Source organism: Centruroides vittatus, unplaced genomic scaffold, assembly GCF_030686945.1.
Source record: "Centruroides vittatus isolate TY-2023 unplaced genomic scaffold, ASM3068694v2 contig_1089, whole genome shotgun sequence".
Taxonomy (NCBI): Eukaryota; Metazoa; Arthropoda; class Arachnida; order Scorpiones; family Buthidae; genus Centruroides; species Centruroides vittatus.
The window spans coordinates 141,472-161,897 of record NW_027120700.1 but is presented as its reverse complement, the minus strand read 5'-3'; the positions used below and the strand labels follow the sequence as shown (position 1 = coordinate 161,897).

The 20,426-nt window shown below is 35.1% G+C and overlaps 1 protein-coding gene and 1 non-coding gene across 2 annotated transcripts in view; one reads left to right on the top strand and one right to left on the bottom strand.

The window, feature by feature from the left end:
* The window catches only part of BBS4 (Bardet-Biedl syndrome 4), a 34,420-nt gene extending 30,024 nt beyond the window's left edge, over positions 1-4,396 (top strand). Inside the window, exons 11-12 of the mRNA XM_067270512.1 lie at positions 3,680-3,821; positions 3,891-4,396. Of these exons, the coding sequence (XP_067126613.1) occupies positions 3,680-3,821; positions 3,891-4,013 (265 nt within the window). The 3' untranslated portion in view covers positions 4,014-4,396. The remainder of the gene's footprint in view (positions 1-3,679; positions 3,822-3,890) is intronic.
* A 10,006-nt stretch (positions 4,397-14,402) lies between these two features.
* On the bottom strand, positions 14,403-14,474 carry TRNAQ-CUG (transfer RNA glutamine (anticodon CUG)). Its single transcript has one exon. It is a non-coding gene; the product is annotated as a tRNA-Gln (tRNA).
* Between the last annotated feature and the right edge of the window lie 5,952 nt (positions 14,475-20,426).

The following is a 20,426-nucleotide window of genomic DNA, read 5'->3' as shown; positions in this document are numbered from 1 at the left end:
ACAAATTCGAATGATGATAGTTCGAATGCGTGATGATCAAGGCGCATGTGCTATAACTGTCGTGTTCCGTGCTGTATCGTATTCTTTTTAATCTTGGTGCTCTTTTTTATCTTGGGGTCACATGACTTCATGTGTCATCGGACCCAAATAAATTTTTAGGCATCCTCTTGTAATAAAGCTTGCCAAGCAAGCGAAAGAGCTATCTCGTCGCGTGAATTAATGCATGTTGTTGTACTTTGCGCTTTATGTATCTCTATCACTTCCAGCCATTTAAGGTGTTCTATCTGGATCGTTTTGGTTATTAGCTTGGCTCCCGCGAAGTCCACATTGATGCCCGGTTCAGAAGCGTATACTGCGAGTGACGTGGTAGCTCTGTTGTATCTTATATCCGCCTTGTGCTCTTTAACTCTGACTTCCATAGAGCGTTTCGTTGAACCTATGTAGATCAGATCCCTATTAAATCTCTCGTCCTTTATCGGGATTCGGTATACGCCTGCCATTCTATTCGGGTCAGATGGGTCCTTTCCGTTACGTAACAAGCTGTATATAGTTGGGCCTCTCCTGTAAGCAACGGTGACCTTACGTCTCGTGGCGATAGACTTGTATATGGATTTCAAAGTCGGGTTATATATGATGGGTATTCTCTCCACCTCTGTACTTTGGTTGTTACCTTGTGCCATTGTGGTTGTGTTTTGGCTCATTCGTATTAATTCACGCGACGAGATAGCTCTTTCTCTTGCTTGGCAAGCTTTATTACAAGAGGATGCCTAAAAATTTATTTGGGTCCGATGACACATGAAGTCATGTGACCCCAAGATTAAAAAGAATACGATACAACACGGAACATGACAGTTATAGCGCATGCGCCTTGATCATCACGCATTCGAACTATCATCATTCCAATTCGTTCTTAAAAATTTGGAACGGCGGTTTCATTTAAAAAATAGAATCCAGCGGTTTTAACCTGAAGAAGGACACGGAAGGCGTCCAGAAAACGTTTGTTAGTTTTGAATTGTTTTCACACCGGTCACACTTTTTAGAATTCTGATAAATTGACTCCCCCCCCGAAAAATGAGTTCACACCACACAGCTTATGGTACGGTGTGAACTCATTTTTTCAGGAGGGGAGTCAACTTATCAGACGTTTAAAAAGTGTGAACCAGAAAAAGTATGTTGATTTATCCAGTGGTGATGAGTTAAACAAGGTCAAGTAAACAGAGTTTTTTAACATTAATAACATTATTGCCTATGTAAGTCGGCGGGACCACAGAAAACTGACTAATTAACCTATGGTGTCGAGTTATCTGGGTGTCGACTTATGCGGAGTCGACTGTATATATTAACATCTCTTTAAAAAATTAATAAAATCCTTAAATGTTTTTGAATCTATGCATATATAAATATAAAAAATGTCATCACAAGAATAAAATCTGTAAATTTAAAATTAAAAATTTTATTAAAGTAATCTTTTACTATTTAAGTACAAGATTAATGTTTGATTATTACTTTTAGTAATGATAGAAAAAGTTGTATGAGTAAAATGAATGTGTATCTATGACTATTTTATAAAACATGTTTTGGTGCTACAGGACTCTTGAAAGAGCAAGTATCATAGAAATTTAAGTATTGCAGCTGTTGAAAATTTTTCATTACTACATATTTTTATAAGACTGAGTTATTAATGAATACTTTCAATAATAAATTATATTAAAAATAAAAAGTGAAGTAGAAAACTTTCTTTTGACTTTCTTCTCTTAACAATAAAAGAATATGACATTCAAAATGCATTTTATCAAGTAGAAATTAGTGAGAAAAGATTTTTTTGGTCTTTAGACTAACTAATTAATTTGTGTATTTTGTTTTGTTTAAAGATTTTAAAAGTATTACTCTAATTTTAAGATATTTTAAAAACAAAAGCACAAGGATTTGCTTCTCGCCATACATGCAAGTTATGAAAGTTGTTGATATCACATCTTATGAAGCAGGCTTCATTTATAGAACAGGAACAGCAAAAAGAGAGGATCTGTGTTTTGGGAAGTCACCTTCTCTTAGCACCTGTACTCATTGTAAGTGGTGCAGATGTACATGTGAATTGTTTAAAACCTGCCACTTGCCATGATAAACACTTTTCATTCATGTGATTTTTCTAGTACTTCATCTGCATTTTCCTCTAAATGAGCCAACATATTCTCTCTAGTCCACTGTTCTTGTACTTTGGGATCTGCTGTCAGCTTGGTCTGGAAGCTTAAAATATCGCATTTCCCTTAACTTTTTATGTAGGTATTTGACTGTTTTTTCGTTTGGTAACCATCATTGGAAAACCTCCTCTGCATAACATTGCCTTGCTGCTATCCTATTGTATGAAGTCAAGCCATTCATCAAATGCAAGGTCTGACTACTCTTCAAAAGTATAATTCTCCATTTTTATGAATGTAACTTGATTACACAATGTGTATTTCAACTCACACAACATATTTAGCCTCAATAACATGATCATTGTCATGTAAGATGTACTCATGCATTACCTTCCCTACTTATGGCCAACATTTAAAATAGACATACCTCAGAAATGATGCATTTTAGATCATATGCTTACATAACATTTTTCTCATTTCAGTGAATCATACAACTATATATAGCCAACCCAACATTTTTGTAATACCTTATATACATGGTACGTTCGAAAAGTTTGCAGAAAATGTCTGTAAAGGTGGAGTGAGAATGACAGATTTTTTAAAATAGTTGGCAACTGTGTATTAAGTCATGGCAATGTTACAGTTAGTTTGCAATGTGTCTACATATGCATTTCATGATATGGTGAAAGAGAGATTTCAGAGTACAGTTTAACACAAAAAATGTCCAGTATGAAACAAGCAGCAAATTGTAAATTGTGAGTTCATTCCAGAAGGAACCATAAACAAGAAATTTTAAATTCTTTGATGATTACATGAACTAATCAGGCAAAACTGCCTCAACTTTGGCTTTGCAAAACTGGGTACTGCAACACCAGTTCATCAATTTCGTATTGTACAGAGGTGTCTGAGTAAGCATTCCATCAAAAGTCTCCTTCATCTCCCATATTTAAGCAACCTTACTCCATGTGATTTCCACTTCTTTCTCTGCGTAAAAACACACATGAAAGATGAAAAATTTGTCAAAACAGATAAGATGATTGCTGCTGCAAAAAGTGCATTTCAGATGGTTGTAAATGAGGAGTTCTGGGACATTTTCAAAAAACTGTACAACTTCTGGATGAAATGTGCTGTTGTAGAATGTGAATACTTTGAGTGTAATATTATTTAAATATATATAAAGTCAAGAAAATTCTTTTATACAAACTTTTTGAATATACCACGTATAGAGAATCACACCTAAATACAAAAATTTCCAGCAATATATAACGGTTTTTTCTGTTTTATATTCCCTGAAAAGGGGCGATAAAGCAGTGGCCAAAAACGTTCGAATTATTGAAGTTAAGGGTTTATTTGCTGGAAATTTTTACATTTAGGTATGTTCTTTACATGTACAGTTTCAGTTTTCTAGTATAGTTGTTGTTTATTATATACCACGTATGTAAAAAACAATACCATTATTATAGTGCTTCTTTTCTATTTCAATAATATGTGATATTTATTTCATTTTGTCTAGTAATTGTTTGTTTTTTGTTTTTCTTCTTTAGGAATGATCCTATTATCCAACTTAACTATGCTGTTTTCTTACACGGAATTGGAGATCAGAAAGCTGCTATTACTCAGTTGCAAGCATTTCAACAATGTTGGACAAAGATCCAAAAATCTTCGGGAGGTGACATGAATGATAATGTAAGAAAAACGTTTATGTATAACTTTATGTAAAATTTCAAACATAGTAATAATTATTTATAATTTTAGCTTCTAGCAACAGCAACAAAATTGGCAAAGGCTCTACAAATAAATGAAAATTTAACAAGCGATCCACAAACGGAAGTAAAATCCGTCCAGCCACCGCAGCCATCAGAAGAAAATACAAAATGATATATTAGTTACTGCGACATTTCTAAATTATTATTTTGTTACATTATCATCTAAATGTTTATTGTAGTTTTGTAAAATAATGCAAAAGACGATAACTTGCTTAAGTATAGATATATTTAATTTTATATATGAAAATATCTATCATGTTATCTAGAAACTAATTATTTAAAAATTTTAATTTATATTAAATTTATGTAAATATATGGTTAATGTCAAAGTTATAATTATTCATAATTTAAGACATGAAAGGATCGTATTTATGAGTTGCACTTCAATATCTTAGATTATAAGCCAGATTAGCATAACGCATGGCTTAAAATGATGTTTAATTATATGAAGAAACTACATTGAAAATGAATATTAAGTAAAGAGATAAAATTCAATCTCATTTTTTTATTTTATAAGACATAGAGCCTAAACCCAGTAAATGTAAAATTTTTTAAAATTGAGTTTAACTTTAAAATTTTCAGTTATAGATAAGTTATTGTCCATATAGCTTCTGACATTTTAAGCAATTAAAACAAAGTAAAAACTTGCAAAATTACATTTTCAGCCAAAATTTGTCATTACTCCAAATATTTTTTTAAGAATTTCTGTAAGAATGGTCCTTGGAATGAATAGAATAGTACACCTATTAGTTATTGCATAATTTAGTCTAAAATAAATTTAAATTATATACAAATCAATTCCTTAAACTATAATACAAAATTTTCGATATTGAGCAAGCATCTAGAAGTTTGCTAGCTCAAGCAAAAATTTGAAATTTTAATTAAATTTATAATATATGGCACTAATGGACGAATTCTACGGAAACAAACTAATTATTTCAGTACTTTAACTCAATATTTAAACAATATGACTCTTCTGAAAGAGATGAAGTCTGCCACAGAAATACTTGAAATATTCAGAGCCTTGTTCAGTTCAGTAATGCAGAATTCTAGCTAAGTCTAGTTATGCTCAATCTTGAACTCGTTCCAAAAGTAATCCCTACTTTTTCCAACTTCCAAAGTTCTAAGCAGTTTGGTCAGCATTCAGGGAAAGTAGATTAATGTCGTGTCTTTAAGAGAAAACTAAAATAGAACGCACAAATTTATACAAACATTTAAATTTTATTAGCAAAATATAAGTTTGAAACTTTCTTTACAGTTTGGTTTTATTTTACTTAACTTACAAGTTACTTTAAAAATTTTTATTAATCATTTCCCAAATCTATCCATCGAGCGTGGAATGCCTGACCATGTCGTGTATTACCAGAATCGATAGATATACTTGTCCTTGAGCTAGGCTTTAGAGTTAACGTGTCAGGTTGCCAATATCTGGCGCTAGAGTCGTATTAAGGCGAAGATAACTTGATTTCTCTATTTGGTTAGAAGATAGTTTTTACCATTTTCGAGCATTTTTGTAACCTTTTTCGACTAAATTACGTGAAAAACATAGAGTAAAATAAATTCTTTCAGAGAAAGTTTTACGAGGGAATTAAATAAAATTAAACAATTTTGTTCCTGAGCTGAAAATGTGTATACGCCTTTTTTTTTTTATCAAGCCCATTATGGTTCGGCCAGGCCCACGATGGGATAGCCCGATGGTGAAGAATGAAAACCGACATATCCGGATGGACCATCTTTCAAAAAATTCATGTATAGAATTTTATACAGGACTAAGAAGGTCACCCAGAGTGATAGGCTGTAACCTTAATCGTTTGCCATCTGGCCCCTGTAGACTGTCTGTAGTTGTAAATTTTCGCATCGTAATCAAATTCCTGTTTCCCATATAGTTTCATCAAGTGTTTGTCAAATGAATGCTTCATCGAACAAAATTAAATTTGAAAACGAAATTTAATTTGTTTTTGGGTTAGTGCAGTGAGAAATAGTTTTGTATTTTTGACGTGAGAAATTACATTTTTTATGACACTCACATTTGCTTTACATATTTTGGAAATTTATATAATATTCTGCACTATCAAAAGTAGAATATGAATGAAGATTTATTGATGGCCTACTACACCTGTCCTTTATTTATATAGGTTTAAAATGTCACTAACATGTCTTTCTTTTAGACTCCGTGTTGTCACTAATCACTATCACTGTCAATATCTAATAATACTGTCTGAACTCTTGACATCCTACATTTACCTATTTTATTTGTCAACCTCTAACTCATTATCCTCTAATCATCTCTAAATTATTGTGTGTCTGTAAATATGTTGAATATGTTATCTAAATAGTTGGAATTTTTTCTTTTCTCTCTAACAGTCTATATTTGAAATCCAAGAACTAAATCTACCGACTTAATCCCCTCTCTATGCTGTTCCTAACTTTTTTGGTTCAACTTAATCTCTCTCTATCTCAATCTCATTAATAAGCATATATGTTATTCACAATTTATATTATCATAGCTCCTTTCCCATTGCAAACTACAATAATTTACCTAATATAAATAAATAAATAAATAAAAATATGGGCTTAATCTTGATAACCTTCAAAGCCACCCTACATCCTAAATCTTTTATTTTTTTTTTGTAACACTTTAAATCTATCCTATCTTAACACATGATTTAACATTTCTATACATTTCCATAATTAAATGTATATAATTCTCATCAACTCCTTTTCTTCCTGATTCAGAGTTCTTGAGAATCTTGAAGACATTCCATATTAATAATGTATATACAGGCTTAACTATAAATTTTTTCACTACGTTTTCTTGCCCTTTATTTCGTCCAATACTTGTATAATTTCGCTTTTCAGAAAGATTTCTCGGTTGCGTCGGGGTTGCACACTTCGCGTATTAATGCAACATCAAACTGGATAAAGTTAATATTTAAAAAAAAAACCGAAAAACCTTTATAATGCGGCGGAACGAGGACCGAGACAAACAGGGAAACCGATACGGAGGATAAACAGATTGAGCCAGGGAGAAACCACCGTTCTTTCTCTGAATTTTTGGCTTTTTAACGGAGCTCTCTTCTAAATTTTTAATTTGATGGGTTAAATCGTCGTTTCACGACTCCCCACAAATTTTCAATGGGGTTTAAGTCTGGGAAATTGCTTGGCCGAGGCAGGATTGCAATCTGTCGTTCTTGTACTGTACCATCGTATCGTTGACTTCGCGGTATGAGAGGATGCTCCCCGTCTTGTTGAAATAGAAATGTTTCCTCAACTAAATCCTCTGTCGATGGTATCATAAATGTCTCGATATGTCTTTGCATTGACACTTTTCCGATGAATGCACAGTTGTCCTACGCCGCATCCCCAGATCGTGACGGACGATGCAAACTTCACGGATCTCTTCATACGGTGCTTTTCGAAGCCTCTTTTGTTGTTCTCCATACACGCGGGTCTTCGTTACCACAGGAGAGATAAACAGGGATTCGTCACTGAAAGGAACATTATTCCAGTCGTCTTGTCCCCAGATGAGCCTTTCTCTGCACCACCTGCCACTCGCTTGTCGTTGCTTTTTTGTTAGAGATGGCTTCGTCTTGGGAACACAACAGTTGCAGTGCAAGTCGTGCAACCTTCGGCGTGTGTTGCTCTCCATTGTGAATACAAGGTGTTTAACACTTTTGAAGCGGTTTCGCACGACAATCCTTTTCAAGTTTCTCTCATCCCTCGCAGTCGTTCCTCGTTTACATCCACATTTCTGGAGTTTTTTAGTTAAAACTTGAACCGGGTTTTGTTGTTTCATTACTCTAGAGACTGTTGGCTACGAGTACTTTACGTAATTCGCAATTGCTTTTTGTGTTCTTTCTGCTTTGTGAAAGGCTATGCTACTATCTTTAGTTCTGTCACTGATTGTACTGTTATACTGCTCTGCCCAGCAATATGCAAATTTACATTAAAATTTAGATTTTTAATGCCTGTTTTTGCTAATATTCTAAATTTTGTCATGGTCAAACTGTTATTTTATTTTTTTTTTTGTCATTTCATTTCCATTTGTAACAACAAAACATTTGAGTTAATTTGTCTGATTAATAGATACAATAAATATACATAAGCACTGTTTATGTAGTGTCGAAAAAGTTTCGTATTCTGTGTTCACGAGAAAATGTACACTAAACTTTCAGTTAGGTAAATATTCTCATTTTTTTTTCTAGGAGTATCAATTTCCACTATCTTAGTCTCGAGAACGGAGTTAGGTTTCCACTTATGAACGGAGTCAGGACCCGTTCATAAGTGGAAACCTTATGAACGGGTCCTGTTCATAAGGTTTCCACTATCTTAGTCTCGAGACCAGATGTGGAAACCTTATGAACAGGAAGCTCAACTAATCATATAAGAACTTCCGATGCAAACCGGAAGTCACGCTTTTTCAATTCAAAACACTCCCCTCCCCGAAAGCACTTAATAGATGTCCGGCACGACTCTATTGTTAAAGGAAAAGTATGATGTACAGGGGAAGGTGGGGGCATATATTTTATACAAAAAGCAAGAATGTGAAGCTAAATATATATCGTTTATACACATAATGATTAAATCTAACAATTTAAAATAAAGATGAAATTATCCTCGGTAGAGATTTACAAAATTCTCTAAGAGATCGCTTCAAAACCAACAATGAATGGATGAAACTTTGCTTTTGATGGCGACAACCACGTGACATTTTTTATCTAACCACAATAATTACACATTCACAGTTCCATTCTGTTTCGAGATATCTAAGTGAGCGGGATTGCCCTCTGAGTATCATTGCACAACTTTTCTCTACTTTTTGTATACAGAGTATTTGATGCTTGTGACATCTCTGTTGCGTTATTGCTGTCAGGGTTATAGGTGTATTCTTCTTAGCCCTATGCCCTTCAGAAGGCGTGATGATATTACGAATTGACGGCTTTAATTGTATCTTTCCACTGTTCACTATGTTGGCCATTTGGATGGTTTCATACATTGTATGTTCTGTAATCATCATTACTTGGTCTGCCCACCTAATCCGACATCTGCATCTAGGGCATTTGCCATTGATCTTCCGTTCTAGAATCGTGCCGGTCATTTATTTAACTCCTTTCAGGGAAAAAGTTTTGAATTGAAATAAAGTTACTTCTGGCTTGCATCGGAAGTTCATATATAGTTAATCGGGACGGCCTTCCTAAAGTGGCGTAGCGAACATAACTGGCGCCCGGAATTAAGGTAGGCCAGACAGTGCGGACTACAGTAGGCATTTATAGATTTACAATTTTTTCAAATTGCAGCCCAATAATAATATATAAACAACAGTTCCAAAATATTCTACCATTGTTCCATTTAAGTCGAATCCTGCTCAAATCTACTTAGTTTATGAGAGTCTTCGAACATCTTAACTCTAACAAAATTGATTCTACCTCGTCTGTGAGGATGAGTGAAAGACTACAGACAAAAAGAAGAACGATCTGTCTCTATAGAAAGACAGACGCGAAAACCCCGAAATTCTGTCAAAAAATCGAAATTTTTAGCATTAAACTGAGTCGCGACGCAACAATAGAATTTCGACAATTGAATTGCTGTTTGTTCGAATGCGATTGTTTCGAGCGTTTTCTGAGTTTTGCAGTAGTAAAAGAGATTATTTTCGGTAAGTTTAGTCCCTGATCTTTCTAGATTTAGGTATTTTTTAACATTGTTAGGCGCTAAATCACAATTAGCGGCGATAATTTTCCCAGAACGAATATTTCGATAACAATCGTTGTGCGGTTTCTTCAAAGTAAAAAATCCAGCCTTTGACTTATTCTGGGGAAGTGCATTCGATCTTTTCATTGTTCATTTTCGTCAATCGAATCGAAGTGTTAAAGCAAACTCGAATAATAAATTCTGTCGTTTCCCGCCATAATTTTGTGTGTGTATGTTACATATGCATACACATTATATCCCGTATGACATTCGCACTGCTATAATTTATCTAAACATTAACGAATTAGAATAAATGAGTTTATTCGTCATTTTGTTTTCTCTTAATTTCTAGAATATTTTCATTAGTTCTAATGAAAATCAACAGAATAGCATAACTTTTTGTAAACCATAGATATTTAATTATTATACATAATAATTGAATGAATAATTTTAATGTTGTCGACGATGTTTATGGTTCCATTACAACTTTATATTCATTTGTGATTAGAATTAAAACGAACTTTTTCTATAATTTTCTATCCTATATATATATTGTTACATTTTCGTTTCACTTGTTAATATTGTCTTAATTTAGAGCTGGTTTCTTTTTTGCTTGCAGAATGGAAAATTTCAAGGCGTTGAAGAAATGGAATACCTCTGGAGAAGACAGTCCAGAGGAGAGCACTTCGACGTGGGAATCGTCTTCCTCTTCAATTCGAGTGATTCGCGTGCGACCGAAAGAAGTGCTGGAGGGTGCGAAGGAGAAATCCGGTCAACCCGACAAGAAACGGGTCATTGTCATCTCTCCCAATGAAAGCACCTCGTCTGTCATCGACTACCTGGAAAAGAGGTATCCGGATGTTCCGGAATGGTCGGTGCAGAGACAGGCACGCGAGGAAGGACCGGAAGAGGAGTGTAAATCGATTCTAAAGAAGCGTAAGAAGAAGCCTTGGTGGAAGAAGCTCTTCTTCTTCTGGAAGAAGTAAATCATCGAGGTCTTCTCACCGGATGTGACTTTTCTCCTGATTGTGACTGTTTTTACCCGGATTTGGACTTTTACCTGGCTGTGACCTAATGAACCGGACTCGACTTCATTCATGGATGTGACTTTTTGTGGCGGTTTGGCGTCTTCCCTTTCCTGCTGACGGTACTTGGAATGATACGTGTCCTTCGTTATTGCTAACGAAGTACGTGTTCTTCCACTTCAGTTAATTAAAGTCGACGGCGACAACTTAGCACCGTCTTCGGTCGTTCCAAATATCTCAACCGAGGATGTTCGATTGGTAAAATTCTGACCGAAAAATAATGGATTTTCGCCAGCAACGTGCGTGTCAACACTGGACACCCGAATAAAAAGAAAAGGGAAATATCGCAGTTAGCATATGTCTAAGCCACAATTATAATTATGTAAAACACTTAAATGTGTATATAAACTTTTACTTAATAAATCTTTTTAACTTGATATTAGTTGATTACGTGTATCAGTTTAAATATTATATCCGCACATTTTATTTTTGGACTAATTTGTAATTAAAGTTGAAAGTAATCTTTCTAACAATTAAACCGAAAGTCAAAGCAGAAGAAAATGTACACGATTCATAACGAAAGAAAAATATAAAGATAAAAGAAGTAAAAGTAATATTAAAAACTTACGAATTTGTATCGATACAAAGGCTAGAAATATAAAGCTACTAGTAAGTAAGCCTGGCGTTGCCCGGGAAAAAATAAAAACAAACGTTAAGGTTATATCGTTCTTCTATCCTTTATATTATAGTATTTGATTTATAATTACAAAGGTTAACTTACGTAAGAGTTTATCATACCGAGTGATCAATCTAACACATTTTAAAAATTCTATAAATTGTGTACTGTGGAAGAATAAAGAATTTTTAGAATGTGTTAGATTGATCACTCGGTGTGATAAACTCTTACGTAAAATAGTCTCTGTAGTTATATAAATCAAATACTGTAATACAGCAAACACTAAAACGAAAAGCATATAAAGAGTTTGGTTATTTCAGCCTACCATTGTCACGCTTATCGCGATACTCGGATGGTTCGAAACGGCGCAAATTCAATGGTCACTTGACCATCGAAGTAGACAGGAATTGAAAATGTACGTTAAATTTTTCATATATCGTAATATTTTCCAATGTTAACTCTAAGAAACTGTACCATTCACATCCGAATATCAAACGGTAACCTCCAACGAATCGAATTTCAGCAAAAAGTGGACCAAATATTTAAATTCGGCACCTTCGAAAACAACTTAAATCATATTTTGTACTGGTCAGTAACCTTATAGTATGTAAATTCCCTATTCGTATGACGTACAGGGGCAAGCAACTAGTAATTTGAGGTGAAGAGCATATATTTTAATGAAGTAAATTAAAAATACGTTTAAAAATTGCAGCCCGGCATTGTGACAATGTCACAATAAATAATTGCTCGTTAATTTATTGAAAACGCTTTTTCCTCTGCATTCAAAAGAATGAAGGAAAAATACTCTTCGATCTAGAATGTCGAATGAGAGATTAAATTGATGGACATAGAATCTGATTCTCACAAAGTAAATTAATTTCGATCGTATTTTAGATACTTGGCCAACAGCAAAATCATTTTAAAAATCAATATTAACTTTGAAATAGTCGTGTCGTTGTTATGCATCTGGTTATAAATGCCAGATTGAAGAAGAAAATTACATAAATCGGATAATTGGTAATCACATTGCTTGTGTTTCAGAATCAATTCGATGAGTTATACTTCAGAATCAGGACGGATCTATTAATATTATATATATATATATATCGATAACGTGTTTATATGTAAATATATCAGCAACATACATTTTGACATGATAAATAGACTTTTCTAAAGACAATGAATTCCTTCAATTTCTGTCCATGTGACGACAGTTGCTACTGTTTAATTTATAAATAACCGAATAACATTATTTAATATAATTAATTTATATTTATTGTATTCTTTATATATCTTTTGCATTAGATGTATTATTGATACAGGATTTAACTATCTTGTATTTTTTTTATCCTGCTCTTTACTCGCGCTTCTTCACACAATTCGCCATTCAATTCCTACGATTATTTTTAATATCCACCAAACAATACGAATGCTTATCATACAATATTAAACACACAAACTTCCAATGCGATATAAGATAAGGTTATGCATTGCTGTGACTGGAAGCTCAGCATGTCTATTCGCAGTGTGATTCGTTACAATAGCGTCTTTTTTGGGCGTGACTGCTTATTATTCGGTGCAATGCCCCAGTCGAGCAGCGTACAAACATCAAGTTCATGTGCAAATTGGGGGAAACTGCTGCAGAGACGCTGTCGGTCCTGCAGCAAGTTTATGGCGATAAGCACTAAAGAAATCCTCAGTTTACGATTGGTTTTTGGCCGGTTTAAAAACAGACAGACGTTGGAGGATGACGAACGCAGCAGGAGACCTTCAACATCCGGAAGTGAAGAAAACATTGAAAAAGTTCGAGAACTGATTAAAAATGATCGAAAAATAACCATCGCTGAGTTGGAGCAGGAAGTTAGTATCTCTCACGAATCCATTCACGCAATTCAACAACACATCGCTTGTTGCGCAGCAATTCCTCGTTGACAAAAGTATTTCTGTCATCCCCCTCTCCAAATCTTGCTCCCAGTGACTTTTGAATGTTCTCTACTATCAGAATGGGCCTCAAACAAATGCGTTTTGCAAACAAAAGCAGGGAGGAGATCGTGTCGGATACGACGGTCCAACTCCGGAAGAATTCAAAGCGAGCATTCCACGCCTGCTTTCAACAGTAACAGGATCGATGGAACAAGTGTGTCTGTGCGGGAAGGACCTACTTTGAAGGTGATTAGGTTTTCGTGGCCATATCACGTGCCGCTAAAGTGCAGGATCACAATTCCGGGAACTTTTTGACTGCCCTTCGTATAAAACTTTTATAACAAAATCTCATAAAAAATGGCGTCACACACAATTCTAGTTATTTATTTTGATTAATAATACAAATGTTAATTTTAAAATAAAATCTCATAAAAGCCGAGAAAATTACGCCTTGTTGCCAAATTTGTTTAAATTCAATGTTAATGTCCAAAAAAAAAATAATAATAAAATAATTGTATCTTTTAACTCATTCAGAGGAAATTTATTTATTGTAAGAGACAAAACATGTTATAAATTTTTTGGAAATTTCGTACGCGAGAATTTCTATCCTAAACAATTTTAATTGAATCATCGTTCAGTTAGTTAAACGTCGGCTAGTCATAAAACTGCTTGAATGTAACGAGAATTGAACATTCACTATTGATTAGACATTAATCGTGATCACAGAATAACGTCAGGATGGCCGAGCGTCTAAGGCGCCAGACTCAAGCTAGAGTCTTCCTGTGTAATGCAGGACCGTGCATTCTGGTCCACGATAGTGGGCTTGGGTTCGAATCCCACTCCTGACATGTACTTTCCTTTTTTTAAGTACTGTTGATTGAAAATGTCTATTTTAGTTCGATGTAAGCGCCTAGAAGATATTTTGTAATTCTTTTGATTCGAAAGTGTAATGATAATTGGGTTAGAAGTGTGCAACTTGTTGAATTCTGTTTTGAGGCCATGGAAAAAAGTAGAATAAAGTTATTGAAACATTTATAAGCCTCGAACAGAAAGTCTGCTTCGCACACACGCAAACACGTGCGGCGAAGCAGAGTTTCTGTTCTAAATTCAAAGCAAAAGAAGTTCCCGAATTCTACTGTCGCTGTCGCCTTCATTTGCACAAACGATGACAGGGGCGAAGAAGAAAAAAAGGCCCCACCGAGATTTGAACTCGGATCGCTGGATTCAGAGTCCAGAGTGCTAACCATTACACCATGGGACCTCACACACACCCGCGTGTCGCATATCACCTTAAAGCATTGCATATTGCCTTATCGACTATCGCGTAAAGATTTCGCCACATCTGTTGTTGCCGATAGTGGAAATTTCTCCGTCTGCACTTTCCGTTAAAAAGCGAAGCTGTTGCCATAAATCTGTCAGTAGAGGGATGAAGTCGCGAAGAGAATAAAGGTTGCGGTCATTGAACGTGGTGAAAAAGAATTTAAGAAACGTGTTCGTTTCGTCTTGTAGACCGTAAATTGTCGATGGTTGTCCGATCGGTGTGTAAATAATAGAATAATTAATTCGTTTCGAGCGTACTATCGTGTTTTTATCGGAAGCGGTCACGGCAGAGGCACGATACTGATACCAACTGACACTTGCATTGCACGATTTCCAGAAATAAAGATGTCAGTCGGCGAGCGTCGCGATTTCCACAGCGAAAGACAGCGTGCGATCGAAAATACTTCAGCCTAATTGTTAAACGACGCCCATCAAATTAGATAAAGCGAAGAAAGGCGAGGTTGTTTCGTTCTGCGCAACGCATCTGTCGTATAGCGACAGATATACGACAGATTGCGCATCAACCGTATTGCACTCAATCAAAAATGTTCATTGTGATATTTATTATGCAATCGAGTTACATTAGCCAAGAACTTTTGACCAATAAATATCTAGCCAACCCGTTGTAGTCGCTGCCGGAATAGTAAAAACGTTTTATACTTTCCTTTTTTCGTGTACATATCAAATAAGTGTTTAAATCGCGTTAATTTTAATGTAGCAAAGTTATTCGATTTTAACGCTGATGATGTTTCGTGATTTTAATTAAAGTTTGCGTGTTAAGCAAAAACACCAAAAATCTGTAAGTTTTGTTCGTATGAAAGACAAATATCGTAAGTTCTTCAGGAAGAAATATTTAAATCACCCGCACAGAAACGAAGAAACGATATTATTTATTTATAAACCATTTGTTTTCAAAATTCTTAGAGTTGCAATTAAAAATATAACCAGCAATTATCGATGGTGACACGGTCACAATGCCGGGCGGAAATCTGTAATCATATTTTTAATTTATCTAATTTAAAATAGATGCTCTCAATCTCAAATCAGTACTGTAGTGTCTCGCCCCTGTACATCATACTTTTCCGTTAGCAATAGACTCGTGCCTGTTATCAATTTAACTCCTATAAATATGTATTCCGAGACCGTGTCTTCTTTTTATTTGTATTTATATTCACTACTAGGTGTATTAAGAGACACAAGGCGTTTTTACATCTTTATTTCTAGTTCTTCCATATGCCGATACGCGTTTCGGGCTTAGGTCCCTCTTCTGTCGGCTGTACAATAAAACACATTATAAGTTTCTTATATTAACAATAAAACACATGATAAGTTTCTTATAATGTGTATAATGTGTTCTATATTGTACAGCCGACAGAAGAGGGGCCTAAGCCCGAAACGCGTATCGGCATATGGAAGAACCAGAAATAAAGATGTAAAAACGCCTTGTGTCTCTTAATACACCTAGTAGTGAATATAAATACAAATTTAACTCCTTTCAGAAAAATAGATTTGAATTGAAATAGAGTGACTTCCGGCTTACATCGCAGGTTCATATATAGTTAATCGAGGCATCCCGTTTTCTAATCTTTCCATATCTGATCTCGACTTTCACCTACCTAACTGCCTGCTCGAGAATAAAGAAGGCCAGACAGGCGGACGACAGTGGGAATTTATAGGTCTACAATTTTTTTCAAATTGTAGCCCAATTTAAATTAAAAAAGAGATGCGTTGTTAATTTAAATAAATTTTTATATACAACACATATTCATATACTAAATAAGAAAAACTTCATTTTAATTTGCAGCTCCTATTTCATGGCGGCGCAGAAAGGCGCCTATTATCAACGGGGAGGTTTGATTCGAATAAAATTAAAATTAATATATATCAAATATTTTAATGGATTTTTTTAAACCTCTGTCAACTACACGAAACTATCGATAGTACGCTCTCATGGGTTTTGAATTTACTCGCGATCAGCATTGATAGGGGCGGTCTAATATGTATAGCACGCAGGCGGCTAACAGCCCAAAACATGTCCTGGTGGCGTCGACAAGAAAAGGTCAACATCCGCCTCCCACATACTGTAGTATTTTCCATTATCAGAAATTGCTTCAACAACAGCTACCGTGAGAAACAAAATTCATTCCACATTAAATAAATGCTCTAAAAACTGAAATAATCTCCTCAGGCTACAAAGTATTAATTAATCATGCTATTTATCTTGGTTCCAAGGCTGATCACCTTAAGCAGGTCCTACTGTATTTCTATTTTCATATAAAATTTGAAATTATATGTCTGCAAAGATTTCGAGTTTATTAAACATTAACTAAATATCTGGTGAAAAATATGCTTTTTCAGAAATTCGTTAAAATTAGTTTATTTTTACTTAAAATTTATTACTTTAAATAAATAAATTATTAATTCATTAACATTAAGACAATTAAAGAGGCAGATTAACTATATACAAGGTTCCTACTCAAATTTTTGTTTTAAATTCTATGACATTCCCTGACCAACTTTGTACAAATTCTCCGACAGTACAGCGCATTGACAAACTGAAACAGCATACGACTTACTATGCAAATATGCTATTGCTTCTTTGACCTTTTAGTCAGTTATTTTTTCTAATTAACAGTTACATAATTTATATAATTGCTGAATAATTAAAATTAAAAATAAAATATTTTATTAAATTAATCCACAACCATAAATCTATGTGGCTTTGAAAAAAGCCACATAGATTTATGGTTTGTAATGAACATTGCTATTACAGCTTTTAACGTCGGAACCGTTACTTGACGTCCCCGATACCACGACGTTCCATACTAAAATAATTACGACTGTAAAACGTAGTCATTGAATGAAGGTTTCATACTTCATTGTGTTTTGTGTACATCTAAGATAAAAGGTAATAATTTGGAAACAATTGATATACGCATGCTTGACGGCAGTTAATCTTACAGGTATATTTTTGGAGATATCAGCAGTTTCTTTCATCTATTCAAATCGACTTAGTTTATGAGAGTCTTCCAACATCCAAACTCAATCAAAATTGATTCTACCTGGTCTCTGTGGTGAGGAGTGAAAGACTGCAGACAAAAAGAAGAACGATCTGTCTCTATAGAAAGACAGACGCGAAAACCCCGAAATTCTGTCAAAAAATCGGAATTTTTAGCATTAAACTGAGTCGCGACGCAACAATAGAATTTCGACAATTGTCTTTTGCTTTGTTGGAATGCGATTTAGTGAATTGTTTCGAGTGTTCTCTAAGTTTTACTCTAGTTGAAGCTATTGTTTGGGTAAGCTTAGTCCCTGATCTTTCTAGATTTATATAATTTTTAACATTGTTAGGCGCTAAATCACAATTAGCGGCGATAATTTTCCCAGAACGAATATTTCGATAACAATCGTTGTGTGATTTCTTCAAAGTGAAAAATCGAGCCTTTGACTTATTCTGGGGAAGTGCATTCAATCTTTCCATTGTTCATTTTCGTCAATCGAATCGAAGTGTTAAAGCAAACTCGAATAATAAATTCTGTCATTCCCCGCCATAATTTTGTGTGTGTATGTTACATATGCATACACGTTATATCCCGCATGACATTCGCACTGCTATAATTTATCTAAACATTAACAAATTAGAATAAACGAGTTTATTCGTCATTTTGTTTTCTCTTAATTTCTAGAGTATTTTCATTAGTTTTAATGAAAATCGACAGAATAGCATAACTTTTTGTAAACCACAGATATTTAATAATTGAATGAATAATTTTAATGTTGTCGACGAAGTTTATAGTTCCATTACAACTTTATATTCATTTGTGATTAGAATTTTTCTTATAATTAAAACGAACTTTTTCTATAATTTTCTATCCTATTATTACATTTTCATTTCACTTGTTAATATTGTATTAATTTAACGCTGGTTTCTTTTTTGCTTGCAGAATGGAAAATTTCAAAGCGTTGAAGAAATGGAATACCTCTGGAGGAGACAGTCCAGAGGAGAGCACCTCGATGTGGGAATCGTCTTCCTCTTCGATTCGAGTGATTCGCGTGCGACCGAAAGAAGTGGTGGAGGGTGCGAAGGAGAAATCTGCTCAACCCGACAAGAAACGGGTCATTGTCATCTCTCCCAATGAAAGCACCTCGTCTGTCATCGACTACCTGGAAAAGAGGTATCCGGATGTTCCGGAATGGTCGGTGCAGAGACAGGCACGCGAGGAAGGACCGGAAGAGGAGTGTAAATCGATTCTAAAGAAGCGCAAGAAGAAGCCTTGGTGGAAGAAGGTCTTCTTTTTCTGGAAGAAGTAAATCATCGAGGTCTTGTCACCGGATGTGACTTTTTCCCCGATTGTGACTCTTTTTACCCGGATTTGGACTTTTACCTGGCTGTGACCTAATCAACCGGACTCGACTTCATTCATGGATGTGACTTTTTGTGGCGGTTCGGCGTCTTCCCTTTCCTGCTGACGGTACTTGGAATGATACGTGTCCTCCGTTATTGCTAACGAAGTACGTGTTCTTCCACTTCAGTTAATTAAAGTCGACGGCGACAACTCAGCACCGTCTTCGGTCGTTCGAAATATCTCAACCGAGGATGTTCGATTGGTAAAATTCTGACCGGAAAATAATGGATTTTCGCCAGCAACGGGCGTGTCAACACTGGACACCCGAATAAAAAGAAAAGAGAAATATCGCAGTTAGCATATGTTTAAGCCACAATTATAATTATGTGAAACAATTAAATGTGTATATAAACTTTTAGTTAATAAATGTTTTTAACTTGATATTAGTTGATTACGTGTATCAGTTTAAATATTATAACTACATATTTTATTTTTGGACTAATTTACAATTAAAGTTGAAGATTTTTTGAGGATTTTTTTAATGTATACTACTGCGCGATCATCTGCCACTGTGTAAAGGAATGTACTGTACTGTACAATGTAGAATACAGCCGAATACAGAATAAGGTTAAAAATTCATGCAGATTTTCTTAAATATGTTTAGAGCAAGTGAGAGTTGGATTGAGATTAAACAAATTTAAATAAAACAAATCTCTACCCTCAAAATTAAGCTTTTTGCCATTTTATAATAGTTAAAAATATAAAAAGATTTTTAATAAAATATCATAACAGATGGCGCCATCAAATATTGCCGGGAAAGTTAAGCAACTCGTTGCTGGATTTTTTTGTGTCTGCTGTTTGAAAGTCTTTTTATGCCAAAAAAGCTAGTACGATACAGTCAAAGACTTCATGTACGGCTGACAGCATTTGAGAAAGGCCGCATCATTTCGCCGAATTTTTTGCCATCTGGGCATTTGATCTGATTGTGAAGACATGTTGGATACGTGAGGGCCCACGTATATGCGGGCAGGTCTGATCGCTCCGTACATAAAAAGGACGAGGAGAAACGATCATTTGATAGTGAGACAATCACGAACTGCTGTGACGGCGTCTTTGTCCACTATCTAGAGACAGATGGAAGCCTCGCTACAGAACCTGTTTTTCCCGTACCATCAGCATCCTAACAATGTCGGCTTCGTTTGACGTAGTTCCGTGACAGAAAAACGTGGGCTTCTACGAACTGGCAGCACGTAGCCTTTATCTTTAGTGACGAATCCAGTTCGATCCCGCTTTTAAACCCATTGTTGGGCGGCACATTTCTCTCACTGCTGGCGTGCTGGTTTAGAGAACCCTCTCGTACGACAATTGGCCACTTCTAGAGTGATGCGGCGAGGGATTGGCAGCGTAGTGTTACATTCAGGAAATTCTGCGCCTTAATTTGACTTTCCTGGCAGGGCTGCAGAAAGCCATCTTTCAAGATAATACGCCGTCGCATATAGCCAGAGTTTCTCAGGCACGTTTCTACACTTCGGTCTCCAGATTGTCTT